This window comes from Brienomyrus brachyistius, unplaced genomic scaffold, assembly GCF_023856365.1.
Source record: "Brienomyrus brachyistius isolate T26 unplaced genomic scaffold, BBRACH_0.4 scaffold57, whole genome shotgun sequence".
Taxonomy (NCBI): domain Eukaryota; kingdom Metazoa; phylum Chordata; class Actinopteri; order Osteoglossiformes; family Mormyridae; genus Brienomyrus; species Brienomyrus brachyistius.
Genome location: NW_026042332.1, coordinates 707,334 through 722,699, shown reverse-complemented (window position 1 = coordinate 722,699; position 15,366 = coordinate 707,334). Strand labels below are relative to the sequence as shown.

Here is a 15,366-nt window from a genome sequence, read left to right as displayed (position 1 = left end):
ATAGACTATCTAGCAATTAACCACTGGCATGAGTTTAAGCTATGATTTCGACCGCTCGCTGCAGCTTGACCGGCTACGGCGCGCGCTTTGTTCATACTTTCTTCATTCTTCCGTTATGGATTTGTCGGAATAATGAGACAGGCAGCAGACGTATTTCTGTTTAGATCAAGCATTTTTTTTCGTTGAAACGCCCTCTGCAAGCACACAGTTATGTCGCACAATATCAGATTTTGATATGTTACATTCCTGCTATTTTATGTCTGTTTCGTTCTATACATTATATGTACAGCATAGTATACAGACATTTTGGAGTAAAACACACACTTTCATTTATATAAATTCGCAGCGATATTCTATGTAATTCTACGGCTGTGAATAACCTGCCGGCAGGGTGTTGAATTCACAGAGGGTGAATAAGAGGTAGATGAGATATAATAAATAGATTTGTGTTCGCAGTAACCCATTCTATCTTGTAACGTTTGAACACAATGTGCTAAATTGCGAATTAATTCTTTTGGGCTATTTGGTTTTTACATAGCCTACGCGTTTTGGCATTAAACCATCTTCAGCGTGATAAGACTGACTTTCAAGATGGCTTAGTGTCAAAATGTGTCCGTCATTCGACATGCTTCCAATAAATCAATGAGACAGCACCTTGAGTGTGCCTTTTTCATTATTATTTAAGCCTTTATCTACCATCCTTGCAGCCAAAGATCCAGCTAAATGGAAGCTGAACTCACCTGCTGCCCTCTAGGTGGACTAGGTCTACTAATCACAGCCTCGCGTTTTGCGCACAATTCAGAGAATCTATAAGGTAAAGTCCGTTTCTGTGCCTCAAAAGGTACAATTACTTAGAGCTAAGGGTCCAATTGACAGCCCTTAAGGGTACAGCCGCAGGGACAGGCAAAGGTACAAACTGGTGCCCTTTTTCTGATTGTGGGATGTTCCCAAGTCATTTAATCAATACTGCAGGTCCTGCCTTAACCCCCACCAGGTGGAACATGCCTGTAACTGTGGCCTGTACTACGAAGCAGGGTTACTGGCGTATCGGGGTAACTTAATTGTCGCATTTAAGATACCACAGTCTAAATGGAATTCATATTCGTTCACATTTTGCTCAGACTACCTTAAATCCGACAAGTTACCCCGATAAGCCAGTAACCCCGCTTCGTAGTACTGGCCACTGGTCTTCTCAGCTGACTCCTCCCTGTCTGAAGGCCCTTGTTTGCCTTTACATATTTTCAGCTTATGAACAAATAAACACCAATTACAAAACCTTTTTCTAGCAGGGACGCATTCAAGTCAAAGGTCTGGAAAGCGTATCGATCATATCTGCTGTTTCGCAATGTGAACTGAGAGGGTCAGAAGGAGCTTCTACCCCCATTAGACTGCTTAATGTGTAATTGACAGCTCAAATGTATATTGTCTCTTTATTTATGCACCTCGCACTTTATTTGACGCATTTACTATTTGCTTCCTTCAGTGTCTTTATTTTTTTTTCTTCATTATTATGGCGGAGATGACCACCTTGCATTTTAATGCATGTCATAGTCTGACTGTTCGCCTGTGCCAAATAAAACCTTTGAATGCTTTAATATTTTAATCAACTTCATTTCTTCTTTAGCCCACAGATCCTAGAGTACGAGTTGTTTCTTGAGTATGCAATAAACTATTACATGCACTATACATAAATTATGAAACTGCACTGAACTTAAAAATCGGGTTTATATTAAAGTCCTATTTGACTTTAATAATGTTGGATGTTGATATTAGGTTGATTGACTGATAATAAAGACATACATGCGTTTTTAAATACAGCCGATTCTACTTCTCCGGTATTCCTGACCTATGCCTTCAGTTTCGTCATGGGTATGTTTGTCCGTCCCGGACACCGTCGATACGTGACCAGCATTGTGCGCATGTGTCAGAACGCGGAAGGAGAGTTGTTGAGACTGTTTAGTAGGACTCAAAAACACAGGTACAGTACAACTTCAAATATTTGATACGACTTGTAAATCCCCTTTCTCAGAAGAAATGGCCGATAGCAGTTCTGCGCAGAACGAATGAGGATAAATCATAAAGGATAAGCTGCATAGTATTTCTCAGAAAGCAGTCTGCTAGCATGCACCTTATCTAATGCACTAGCATGTTACATGTACATTGGATAATGTGTTTATGAAAGAGGAGCCTTGTACATAAGCGCCTCTTTTTCACCGAAAACCTGCTTCTGGAGTTTCCACTTTTTTCTGCCCGGAAGCAACGGTGCTTAGCTAGTGTTTGTTAGGAAATTGTGAGGCATAATAACATGTGGGGCTTATCACGGGGGCTGGATGTCATTTCCTGTAATAACATCACCGAGATTAGGTCATATACTAAACAGTAATATAGTACTACTGTATATAAAATATTTATACAGTAGTTTATACCGGCAATGCGTTAATTAGTGCTCTTTAGTGTAAAGAGGTCTTCTAGCTTCTGATAATTTGCAAGGTGGTAATAAGGAATCCTTTACAACGTGATCGACATACTTCACTAATTGACTCACAAAATATTTAGACTGCTTTCGATTGTCATAGAAAAACTCAAGAAACAGTTGATTTGTTGTTCTTCGTTAGTACTACTATTTTGCATAAGAATTTCCATTGCATAAGAAAGTTTCTTAAGTTGACGTCCTTCGCCTCTAGTTACCGGGTGCTTCTCATGGTTTGAACTGCATTTCCATGTGTATGAAAGCGATCGTGGTAAATGAAGTATTTTAGGTGTCTGCAGAACAAGTCAATATTGTAGTTTGAAAAGAAACATAAAATGAGTGATGTCACCGTTGGGCCCATGAGCAGGGCCATTAAGCCCTATTGGCTCCGGGCACTGACTGACTCTGCCTTCCTCAGTTGCACATTGCATTTGATAAGAGTTTGCTGAATAAATGAAATGTATACGTAATGTGGTAATTACAGAAAAGAGTTTGAAAGTTGTATAGCTAACGGTGCTCTTCTGAATTTTTAGGTGGTCGGAGGCTTTGGGAGGCCGCTGAGGATGACCAGTGTGAGTACAGCAGCGGAGGGCGGAACCTGTTGCTTTCTGCTTTTTCGTGTTAATCATATGCCTTTCTTTGCTTCGCAGGCACTCTGTAGTAGAGCCGTAATGGTGTCACGCCTCCCTGGTATCCGTGGCCTTTTGTGCCGGGTTGCAGCGACCAGGGCTTTCTCCACTGGTGGGTCCTCAGGCTCTGATACGCCGTACATGGTTCCTGCAGGTCACACTTCTGATGTAAAACTTTTTTTTTTCTTAAAGAAATTTTACATATCTATTTATTTTGAACAAAATGTAAATGACATACAAGTGAGGAAAGCTTGGAGATGGAGAGCAGCTAGTGTCCCTGCAGAATGTGCGGTTAGGCCTTGTTAAAGGGGACAGTAGTGATATGATTATGCTGCCATCTGTGAGATTTAAACCCACAACCTTCTGGGCATGAGCACAAATCCCTAAACCACTGAGCGACACTGCGGCCCTAATGCTCCTGGTACTTTGATATATTCATGTGTCTTGTGTGCGCATTAATTTTTTATTCTTTTTTTTAATTGACTGGTGGTGTCTTTCCCCTAAATTAATTTGTGTTTTTCTCAGAGTCCCAGACCGTGTGGCCTGATGAGAATATGGGTCCCTTTGGGCCCCGTGACCAGCGTTTCCAGCTACCCGGCAACGTAGGCTTTGCCTGCCACCTGGAAGGCGCCCCAGGCCCCCAGAGAGGCCCCGCTTACGTGATGGCCCCCGACGTGCTTTCTGCGCCCTCCAGCAGTGAGAGGCACGAGTTCATACTGGCACAGTTTATCACCGAGTTCCAGGTACCACCTGTCTGCTTGTAGCCTCACATACCGATTCTGCTACATATAACAGTCATATACAGCTCATTTTAGTTACTACTTCTTTTTAGTTTAAATTACTTAATCATTTTAATTACTACTTCTTTTTAGTTGTGGTTTTTATCCTCCTTGGTGTTAACTCCAAGCATGACTTGGGCTTGGAATAATTTGTGTGATTTTACAGCAGTTAATGCTGAATGATGGTTGGGGCAGAATTCTGCTGCCATCTAGTGGATCGAATAAAAAGTGCACAAAGCTCTTAACTGAAATATTACAATATGTGTTGTCCTTCGTGGAAACAAGGTAACAGAGGAGAGGAAAATAAAACCTCTGGGGGGTCCAAGGTCGACTGGCTGCCCATCCTCCCGGGCATGCTGGCATTATTGAAAAAAATAAAGAAAAATGAAAATAAGTGTGTTTTTTTTTTTTTGTGATCTGTCGTCACTTACAAGGTACTTCACGATTCTGTAGACTGCTTGCATGCTGATGAATCATTACAATGCACATTTCTTTATCATTTTTACTTTGTTCTGCAGCTTCCTCAGGGAAAAGAATCACCTTTTCCAGAGAGAGTCAGTAAGGCAGAGCTGTATTTTGAGGACTCTAATGTGGAGTGTGCCATCCAGCAATGCCCTGAGCTGCTCAAACAAGGTACCCGCCCGCTTTTCTGGTACTGGCCCCAAAACTGCAGTGGCACCAGCACCAAGTCTTAAACGAGTCTGTCGGCGCATTTTCCTTTAACCTTTATTTGTTGTGTCTCATCAGTTCCTGTACAATGTTCAAAATCCGCAGTTTATATTGAAGCTAAACTGCAATTTTAAATATGTCCTCTAATTGATAGGCAACCCAAAATGGTCACGGCGGAGTGGTTCACAGCAGGACAGTAATAGTTAGTCACAGCAGGAAGCGCTTGAGGCAGCCGGCTGAGCGTCGGAATCCGCCGCCCTTCACCGTGTGTCTGTTTCTCTCCACAGATTTCGGGTCCATGTTTCCAGAGGCACCAGTCAGTGGCATGATGGTCGTCACGGTGACGCAGAAAACACAGTATGACATGACCTTGGGGTGCGAGGAGGTGACCAGGGAACGAGAGGAGCTGCTTAGTAAAGTGAGTAACGTTAACAAGTGTATTAAAAAAAGCCATTTTTAACACCGTACTACAGGTGAGATGGCAGTGCAAATCTCAGGGGGACAGTGGAAATTGTCACTATTGTTTTTGGGTTTTGTACCATGCCCGAACACAACTGCCCCCAGTCCCCCGCCGGTCTGCGCTCACATTGACCTCAACGCTCCTGGTCCGAGCTCGCTTTTGTCATCACCATGTGACTTTTTTGCGTTCAAGAAAACATAGGAAGGAAAGCACTTTTGCAGAATGGAATTAATGTCCACGGATTTATCATGTATGCAGCACAGTGATTTTTATTTATTCAGTCAGTTTTATTTGTATAGAGCATTTTGTCAACATTATATTGCCTCAAAGCGCTTTACATTATCCATGCCCAAAGCCCCCAATGAGCAAGCCAGAGGTGACAGTGGCAAGGGAAAACTCCCTAGAAGGAAGAAACCTTGAGAGGAACCAGACTCAAAGGGGGAGCCCATCCTCCAGGGGGCGGCAGAGGGAGTCAAATGGGCAAGATGGCGAAGTCCCAATTCACACTGTGCCAAATGTAACATTTGACTCTCAAATACATTTGCATGAAAAAAGAGAGCCCACATCATACCAGATATCTGACTTTTTGCAGACTAGTGCTGCGTGAGATACCGGTGCTGAAAAGGTACTGGGGTACTGCATTTTTGAAAGTCCATCACCAGACAAAGTTTTCGGATAACTTTGTCTTGTGAAATATCTGACTCTCTGCATGCCTGATATGTACTTTGCATGTCTCCGCATACACAGTATTAATCTCTCTGGCATATTGTATAATGGTGTCTGATTTGACCCTGATCCTGTTCATGCATTCTACACACTGTTTGTGAGTGATCTCCACCAGCTCAGAATGGGATACAGGAAGAAACCCCACCCCGTCCGCTGACCACCAAAATTGAGTATATTTTTGATTAAATGTTAATTCTAATAATACGTTTGCGTTCATTTGTTTGGCAAAAATGCATAATAAAAAATCTTTTGGCTGGAACCAAAGTCATAATTTTTATAACATTTCTACGGGAAAATACCTCTCGCCTTAGTTCTTGATTGAGTGATAATTTGGAACAAAAAGACGTAAAGTCAAGAACTACCTGTACAGACATTAACGTGAAATGTGAACACTAACCACTGAATCGGAACCATGGTCTCAGTATGTCGGAACTACTGCTAAAACTCACGTATATCCTATATCAGAATTGCACATATCATGTTATATGGAATATTAAAATGTCAGCTATTTTAATCTCCCCAGCTTCAAGTCGGAATTCTTTATAAGGGATCGTGTAGCCTATTTGCTATATTATGTTAAATCAGAGTAGCATCTGTACCTACACTACATTATCTACAGTGTTAGTTAATCAAGCATGATGCGCCGAGCCGAATGGTTTTCGATGTTTATTGAGCAAATGACTATAACCTTTACAGACAATCATCTGTTTATTTCTTGTACGTCGGAGAGTAATGGTAATGAGTTTTATCATAAAAGTAATGTTTTGCGTGTTATGTTGTTTTTTTTTATTCCATCAGCGTAATACCCTCTCATAATCCATATAAGAAGTCCAAGTGGGCCAGGGCACAGTCAGGTGTGCCACGCCGGGCCATGGTATGGAGTGATCACGCTAATCGGGCCGGCTGGTGTGAGCTGTAGGTTTTCCATCGGAAGGCTTTTGGCACTGCGGAAACAGCCTCATGCTGGCCTGTGACGGAGGCACTTGAGAACAGACAGACCTGTTAGCTGCGAGTTTGCTGAAGCTGTTTTTAGGGCTTTTGACATTTGGCTGCTGAGATGTTACATGGTGGCCCGACGCGGCTTAGCGGTTGGGTGACGGGGTCAGCGCCGCGTGTCACGCGTCTTCGTTAAACCTTGTTAAGGGCTGCATTGTCTCTCTCTCTCTCTCCTGCAGTTCATCAGCGGTGCTAAAGAGATCTGCTACGCCCTCCGCACAGCGGGATTCTGGGCCGACTTCATCGACCCTGTCTCTGGATTGGCTGTAAGTAGCTGCGTATTTGTTGTTTATAAAAGAGGTGTGGCCCCGCCCACTTTTACATAACGAATATGCATTAGCAGACATTTTATTTTCCTGTGTATATCCCTGATGGCCACGCTTGGGGCGGGGCTGTGTCCTTTCACCATGTGACAGTGTCAGGGTCCCTCATTGGCTTTTCCCTCATTTCGGCCTTGTTTTGTGCTTGTTTTTTGCGTCTCCCCAGTTCTTTGGGTCGTACGCGGGCGGCGTCCCCGTGGATCCTGCCGAGAAACACCACGGCCTGGGCATTCGCATCGAGGACCTGGGCAGCTGCAAGGTCATTCGTCAGGCCATCCTGGGTAGGCATGAGCTGGTGGGGGCGCTGTTCACCAATGCCCCCCCTCATAGCCTCGTCATGCGGAAGCTCCAAGGAGACTGAGAGCCATAGCAGGGGAGTGCAGAGGCGGAGCGGCGAGTGCTGGAGCATGGGGATGCAGCACCCCGCCGAGATCCACAGGTGGGGAGGACTGCCCCCTTCAGGTGCTCAGAGGAACTGCACGTCACAGAAGTACAGATGAGCGTGATATATAGTTCATGTTCACCCTGGTCTTAAGATTACACTAAATGTCATTCTAAGACTTTTTAAAACAAGACTGCCTGCATCCTGGCATCCAGTTTCTGATTGATATGTATTTTTTGACACCATATTGACACCTTGCAGTGTCAGAATAATCCAATGAAAGAACAGGAACCAGTTTTTTAAGGTTCTGTTCTTAAATGATGCCTTTACCTATAACACAACTGTGACCTTAGCTGTTTGTATGTCAGGAACGTCTTGACATGACCAGCGAAAAAGAATTTTATAAGCTTGAAATCATTATTTATTGAGTATTATTATTATTAAAGGATTTTGAGTATAGATGTGTGTGTGAGCGTTTTTTGAGCATTTATGTAAAGCTCCTTTTTCACACTCTATTCTGGCTCAGTTGGCACCATAGACGGCCACCTATGTCCCCTAGTGGGCCAACCTGCTGGCCAGCAAGCAGCATCAGGGACGACCAGTTGGAGAGTGTGGGCTTCAGGCTACATTATTCTCATGGTGAATGTTGAACACAGAGAGGTACCTGTAGCCTGTGATTATAGCTTGTTAACCAATACTCTATTGCCTGTGATATTTGTTCTTTGAGTCTATTCCAGCTTCTGTGGAAGGTGGATTCAAGCTGCTAGTTATTTTATGCAGTGCAATTTGCTTCAGGATTATTCTGAACTTCACCGAAAGCCAAAGGCATATGAGAACTACGGATGTAATGATAGTCTACTCACAGTTCGGTTCAATGTACAACTTGGGGCTCATGATTTGACACACTTGCATAATACTCAACAAAACAAGACTGGAAAAACTAAGATCTCATAACTATTAGCCTTTTTATAAATGTATGTGTCCAAAAAAATGCATTTACAAAAAAGCTGTTTTTTTTGCAGTTTTTTTCCTTTTTCTGCAATATGCAAAACTAAAACCTCAAACAAAACTGAGATTATCTGTCACACCCTCTTGTGTTAATATTAAATGATTTTGTACCACAGTGCATTGTTATATAGTGCATATCGTCATATTTTAGAGTTGCAGAATATTGTGCGATGTGTCATTGTTACACCACACAATGAATGCAGTTATACTGTGTGGCTGTGGTTTAGGACACTCGGCCTGTGATCAGAAAGTCACTGGTTGAAATCCCCTCAGCAGAGTGATGACACCATTGGGCCCAAAGGCCTGTGACCCTTTCACACACCGACCCCCTGACAGCAGTGACCTCCTCAGTATCGGCACCTTGTCTGAGGTGTATGAATCAGCCAAAGAACTAACCGCAGTCCATCAATATGGGATCAATACGGAACCATTAAACAGTCACCGGGTAACTTATGTGGGAGCTTTAGTGATGTGTTTGGAAATCGTTTACTAATGAGTTACTTAAATTATGGCGCTAATTACTGCACTTCAGAGTAACTCAACTTATACCAGCTATTAACATTTTGCTGAAACACTGTTTAAAGGTGCAACTGCATTGCCCAGCGCAGCTGTCAGACCATAGCTTTTTGTGTTGACCTGCATGGCATTGATATGTTTTACACCTGTGTGTCAAACACTGGCAGGTATATCGTGAGTATTAGACTGTAGGCGCCCCCTTGTGGATCAGGAATCAATACCGGCCACAGCTTAGTGACAAATTTAAATTTACCAGGGAGTTAATGGTACTTCCCAAGGCTGCTGACATGGAGGGACATAATGAGAGTTTTCAAATATTATTTAAAAACCCTGACAATTGTACAGTTTTTTTTTATTTTATAAACCAAATTTGCAGCGCATTTACAGTCTTTTGGCCTCATGTTTTGCATGAAAAAGCATTTCTCTACTGTTCAATAAGTAGCGTGTTGTTTTTAGTGTCACTAATAAAATTACGTTACCTTCAACTACTGACTATAGATCAGCTTTGCATCTGTCCAAATATGTGAAAAATGACTGGTGGTTCAAAATCTAGTGTAACTGGAAAGTTCAGGATAAGTGGTGAGGTGCTTATATGAACCTCACTGGTCAATTTTTTTCTCATTCAAAAAAATAATTAAATTCATCCCAAAATTAAGGTAGTTCAGCACAGAGGAAATATTTTTGTATGTTATGAACGTCTATATTTTAATGGCTATGATGCTGAGAGCAAATTCCTAGCTATTGCAATTTTTTTAACCATGTTTCTATGCTTGCTGTTACAATAACCTCCCATGCATACTGTACATCCATCCATCCATCCATCCTCTAAACCGCAGGAAAGATCAGTACCGGAGTTACACTGGAGTACTCATATTTCCATCCTTGTTGTGCACTGGTTAACAGGCCAGGACATTCATCAGGAAATGACACGGCTTTTCCCCGTAGCGGCGGACATGCTTTCCTGAAAGACAGGATAGCAGCAAACATCTTAGAGGAACATGCCGGAATGCTGCAGCTGCTGATGATGTGTATCTCAGTATGAACCGCTCTGAGAAACAGTGCAGCGTTTGCATTAATGTATGATCTCAATGTGGGTCAAAGCACTATTTTAGCTTTCATGAAATATTCATCTGAAAGATCTGAAAGTTTATGCTCCCCAAGGCACCATGAAAAGATACCAAATAAAGGTAGAAAAAAAACTTTAAAGCACACAGTTTGGGTGTTTGATTTCAACAGTATCTGGACATGGATGGATGGATGGATGGATGGAGGACCTGAGAGATGGGACATGTCTGGTAATAAACGCTCGTTTACTTTCCTCCACTAGGTGGGTCCATTTGTGCTGTATGTAATATAAAAGGGGGCGTCACTCTCATCAGCTGTTAGCTCAGCATCACATTATCTGACTGGTGGGAATAGAGCAGAACATGAAACTGTGCTACAGCGGATTACAGACCGTAACAGCTGTTAACGGGATAGAATGGCATGAAAGCAGCCACAGCAATTCACGGATGTGAGTTTCTCTGTCAGACTTTCGACCTGATTATGGGCGAAGACGTAAAAGACGCCATTTTTCTGGGGCCACTTTCAGGCACGAGAATGATAGCCCTTGGACTGAATTTTATGATTAATGGGCAATCAGTGTGGTTCTGGATGGTTCACCGTGGAAAAGAAAGGACACCCCTCTGCGTGCGTAAGAAGTGTGTGAATGTGAGCAACAGCTCGGAGCAGATTAGACAGCACGAGGCCCCACCTGAGCCCCTTAGCCTTTCCTGTTATTCATCTAAGCGTGTTTAATCATATCTGTGCAGCTGGGCAGCCGGCATGCAGGCATGTTGTTTTTGGAGGGGACATCGACCGGTGGGCCGCCCCCACATGAGTGCCAAGCATAGCTGTATACACAGCAGAGGGGAAAACCGACCTCTACGCAGCTACCACCCATCCATCCATCCATCCATCCATCCAAGGCATGGTCCTGGCACCAGCAGGACAAGTGCAGGACGATCCTGGATAGACTGCTGAACTCTACGTGTGCCCAAGCAAGCAGTCACTCTCACTCTGCCTCTCACAAACAACACAAACATTTTACAAAATTATTGCAAAGCCATGCAATGTATGTTTTAAGATTTGTACCATCCATCCATCCATCCATCAATTTAAACCAGCCCAAAAGCAAGATAGCCAACACTGCAGAGCTCGCTTTTAGTTGTCTTGACTGATCCATAAAAGTGCCTTAAAACTGTATTTAGTTCAGTTTTGTTGGCAGAATGAAAGTCATGCGGTCTGATTTTCAGTGTTAGCTTAATTTTTATTCTTCTCTATCCATCCATTTTCCAAACCGCTTATCCTATTGGGTCGCGGGGGGTCCGGAGCCTATCCCGGAAGCAATGGGCACGAGGCAGGGAACAACCCAGGATGGGGGGCCAGCCCATCGCAGGGCACACTCACACACCAGTCACTCTCACATGCACACCTACGGGCAATTCAGCGACGCCAATTAGCCTCAGCATGTTTTTGGACTGTGGGGGGAAACCGGAGTACCCGGAGGAAACCCCACGACAACATGGGGAGAACATGCAAACTCCACACACATGTGACCCAGGCGGAGACTCGAACCCGGGTCCCAGAGGTGTGAGGCAGCAGTGCTAACCACTGCACCACCATGTCGCCCCCTATTCTTCTCTAATTTATCTAAATTGACTATTGTCATAGGAACACACCTGGTGTAGTAGACTTCTTTCCTTACATTTACATTTATCCTCGTCTGAAGAATATTCATAGTTTAAATTAAAAGTTATTTTTTGCAAATGTATCCACGTTACGTTAGGCTGACAAGCATAAGTAACGGTTTTTAGATACATCTCATGTGAAACGTCTGAGTGCGGTTATACTCTGGTAACAGCACTCATACAGCACCTCCTGTCCAATTAGATTTCTTGGTTGGAACTAACTGTTGTATAAAAGTCTTTATCTATATATATGGAATGAGGCCAGGTAAATAGCTTGAGCTTATGCTCTAGTAAACTTCCTTAACCACTACGCCCCCCTCTGGCCATATGAAGTCCACTTTGCCTATAAACAGCTGGTGCTGTTCTTAGCCCACTTTATCACCTAAGGGGACCTAGTTCGCTTCCACCAAATCCTTCCCAGTATGAGGAAATACCTTTCAGGTGGAAATCAGGTTTCCAGGAAGTCATAGGCCCAGCCAGCTCCATGACTCGTATACGGTTTAACTCGATTCCCAGTAACCTAGTAATCCTGTTAGCTACTCACCACGGGAATTTGATTAAATTAGGCAACAGATCTAACCGGGGATTTGTAAATGCAAAGCGGCAGACTGGTTAGCATTGTCACTGGGATCCGTGAGGGGAAAAAGGATTTTCAGCTCATGCCTGGCCGCACGGTTTTAACGAGTTCAGAACATATGAGAGGGACAGCGTCCAGAAAAGTGTGCCCCCCTCGTGAGTGTAATTACAGTGACCAAAGACAACAGTGGACAACCTCATAAAATGAATAAAACGCTCAGAAGGTTCAGGCTTTGAGAGGCTGCGTGTCTGGTATTTCCCATGTTCGTTACACTTTCTGCATCGATCTCTTTACATACCAGGTATCTACGTCTGCACCATAAAGCCTTTGTGAGCCTTTGCCCAGAGCTCAGAAAGATTCTGTGAGAAAAGATGCTGCAGGCAAAACCAGCGGGAAACGTACACCCCAAAGAGAGGCGCGTCTGAAAGACACAGTGACCCTGCCTAGGTAGAGTTTCCAAAAGCTGCCCTAATCCCCACCTGCCCGCACTCCTAGGGAGTTCGGCTCGAGGACAACGTCAGATTCAGCTCCCTCTCCTTATAATTCCGAGACAGACAGACAGACACACGCTGGCCTTTTGCCTCTGCCAAGCGCTGCCCAGTCCTGACCCTAACCCTCTACTTAAAACACCCATAATTATGGAAACTTCTCATTCTCAGACCCCATCACTCTTTGCCAATCACTGCTTGGACACTAACACCTCACTAACACTAATAACCTATTTTCATATCACAGTTTCCATTCTTCAAATGCTTACCAATGTTATCTGTAGCAGTATTAAACTGCTGAGAGTATTAATGAGAGTAAAGTACAGTGTGGAGGGCATACTGGCATGTATATAGTTATATCAGCGTGCTGGCTGGCACACCCACCTCCCAGCTCACGGAATGAGCCTCAATGTTCCGGCACATTCTCGTCCTGCTGTGGGACAATTAAAAGGCCGGCATGGCGGCAATAAGCAGGACGCGAGTCTTTATTCAGGCATGCTGCTGGGGACCTGAAACCAGGTCACGGTGCTCCGTCATTAAAACCATGTCCTCAGTCATCTGGAGTTCTGGTCCTGGGGCCATGCGGGGCCCCCAGTGATGTCACAGCAGTGTACTCTCTCATGTCGAGATGAAGCATTTCAGTCAAAGGATCTTGGTGCTCTTAAGGAACATGACACCTCAGTCTCCTGTTCCTGGGTTCTTGGGGAGCTTCAGTCAAGGCTAGGAGACTCAAGACTCAGGTCAGCAAGTGGAAAGCTAAAGGTCACCTTTAAAATTAACACCCCGCAGCCAAAAAAATAAACTAATCCACTTTAAAAGGGATTTAAAGTTACACTTTGAGGATTTAGAATGTGAGAAAGACATTACCTTTAAACTGCCCTGAAAGGAAGGGGTGGGGGTGGGGATTTTTCTGTTTGGATTCAGCTGCAGACGCAGTGACGAGACCGAGGCTCGAACCCAAAAGCTTTCATGCCATTTCAGTGAAGTCAGGCTAATGATTTAAGCCCCGGGAATTTCCATTCAGTTCTCTAATTGGTGGATTTCTCACTGACATCTGCAATTAGATTGAACACGGGTGAGCCGAGGTAGAGTCAAAGTTACTGCAAAGTTCTGAGAAAGATCAGCAAGGCCAATGACAATACATAAGATGAGAGAGAACAGCATTGAGTTTCCTCATAAAATGCATAGCCATGCCTGGGGGGGGGGGGGGGGGGGGGGGGCGTTACAATACCTCATGACAAAATGACAACAGAGTGAAATGGAGAAACGAGACCAGAGATCCTTGGAAGTTCCAAGCGGCACACATTAAACTTTTTATTCTACCTGTACAATAATACAAAAAAAAAGATGGATGGTAAATATCCACACCAAGTGCTCTGCATTATATTTCAGTTAGAAGAGTAGTGGAGTGGCAGTATACTCGCCAGTACACTCACCAGTATACTCTGCATACTGTACTGTACTCTCTATTCAGTTAACGGTTGCACCTCCAGTCATGAGTCCATCAAGCTACTGAAGTTCATGGATGACATCACCCTCATTGGACTCATCTCTGGTGCGGATGAATCTAGCTACAGGTGGGAAATTCACCATCTAGTGAGATGGTGCAGCCAGAATAATCTGGAACTCAACACTCTAAAGGCAGTGGAGCCCACAACCCATGAATCTCCGATCAACACAGTGGAGTCCTTCCATTTCCTGAGTGTCATCAAGTCCCAGGACCTCAGATGGGAGCCGAACATCAGCTCCCTCATCAGAGAAGCCAACAAAGGATGTACTTTCTATAGCAGCTGAAGAAGTTCATTCTGCCAAGGTCATGATGGTGCACTTTTACAGAGCCATCATTGAGTCCATCCTCGCCTGCTCCATCACCATCTGGCATGCTACAGCCACTGTCAAGGGCAGCGACAGACAGCAGCGTTATCATCCGCTCTGCAGAGAAGGTTCCTTCAGGACCTACACACCTCCAGAACCCTGACGCAGGCAGAAAAGATCATGGCTGACACCTCCCATCCTGGACATGGACTGTTCAAAAAACTACCCTTCAGCAAGAGAGTCAGATCTATCAAGACCAGAACGACAGGCCACAAAAACAGCTTCTTCCCTTCAGCTGTAGAACTCAACAAGACCCCTGACCTCCGCTGACAAAGTCCCTGCCTCTGTCACTCCCCTCACATCTTTTCTCATCTATGGGTCATATTTTCATATTTTTATACTATATATTCAATTGCTCTGTTCCCTTACCATCCTTTTAATTATTGTTAGTATATTGTACAGCTTGCACTGTCCAGTATTTATTTGTATATTCATTTTATTTCTACTGTACTTATGTTTTTTTTAATTTATGCTCTTTGTTCTTGTATGAAGTCTGTGAATGTGAGCACTAACACTGCCAAAACACATTCCCAGTACATATAGTTGATCCTGGCCAATTCCGATTCTGATTTTATGATGAATATTGTTGGTATATGGCTCACCGTCTGAGGATAGAGAGGGTACAGGTCCAGGCGCCGGGGTGAGTCACAGCAGCAGAGCAGGGAAAGAACCAGGCTGGAGATGTGGAAGTGGAGATGTGAAAGGAGGAAGAGGAAAGATGTGGGTCTGATGGGTAAAGAAG

At 43.9% G+C, this 15,366-nt stretch overlaps 1 protein-coding gene across 1 annotated transcript; it reads left to right on the top strand.

The window, feature by feature from the left end:
• The first annotated feature begins 1,850 nt into the window (after window positions 1-1,850).
• On the top strand, window positions 1,851-7,890 carry LOC125724517 (cobalamin trafficking protein CblD-like). Its single transcript, XM_049001256.1, has 8 exons — window positions 1,851-1,978; window positions 3,004-3,042; window positions 3,121-3,211; window positions 3,625-3,842; window positions 4,397-4,511; window positions 4,835-4,965; window positions 6,909-6,995; window positions 7,216-7,890. Exons 2-8 carry the CDS (start codon window positions 3,034-3,036, stop codon window positions 7,408-7,410), a joined length of 846 nt encoding a protein of 281 aa, XP_048857213.1. The 5' UTR covers window positions 1,851-1,978; window positions 3,004-3,033; the 3' UTR covers window positions 7,411-7,890.
• Window positions 7,891-15,366: the final 7,476 nt, after the last annotated feature.

Coding starts and splice junctions, on each gene's coding strand:
- LOC125724517 (XM_049001256.1), top strand. Junction 4,512..4,834: donor CCCTGAGCTGCTCAAACAAG/GTACCCGCCCGC, acceptor TTCTCTCCACAG/ATTTCGGGTCCATGTTTCCA. Junction 4,966..6,908: donor GAGAGGAGCTGCTTAGTAAA/GTGAGTAACGTT, acceptor TCTCTCCTGCAG/TTCATCAGCGGTGCTAAAGA.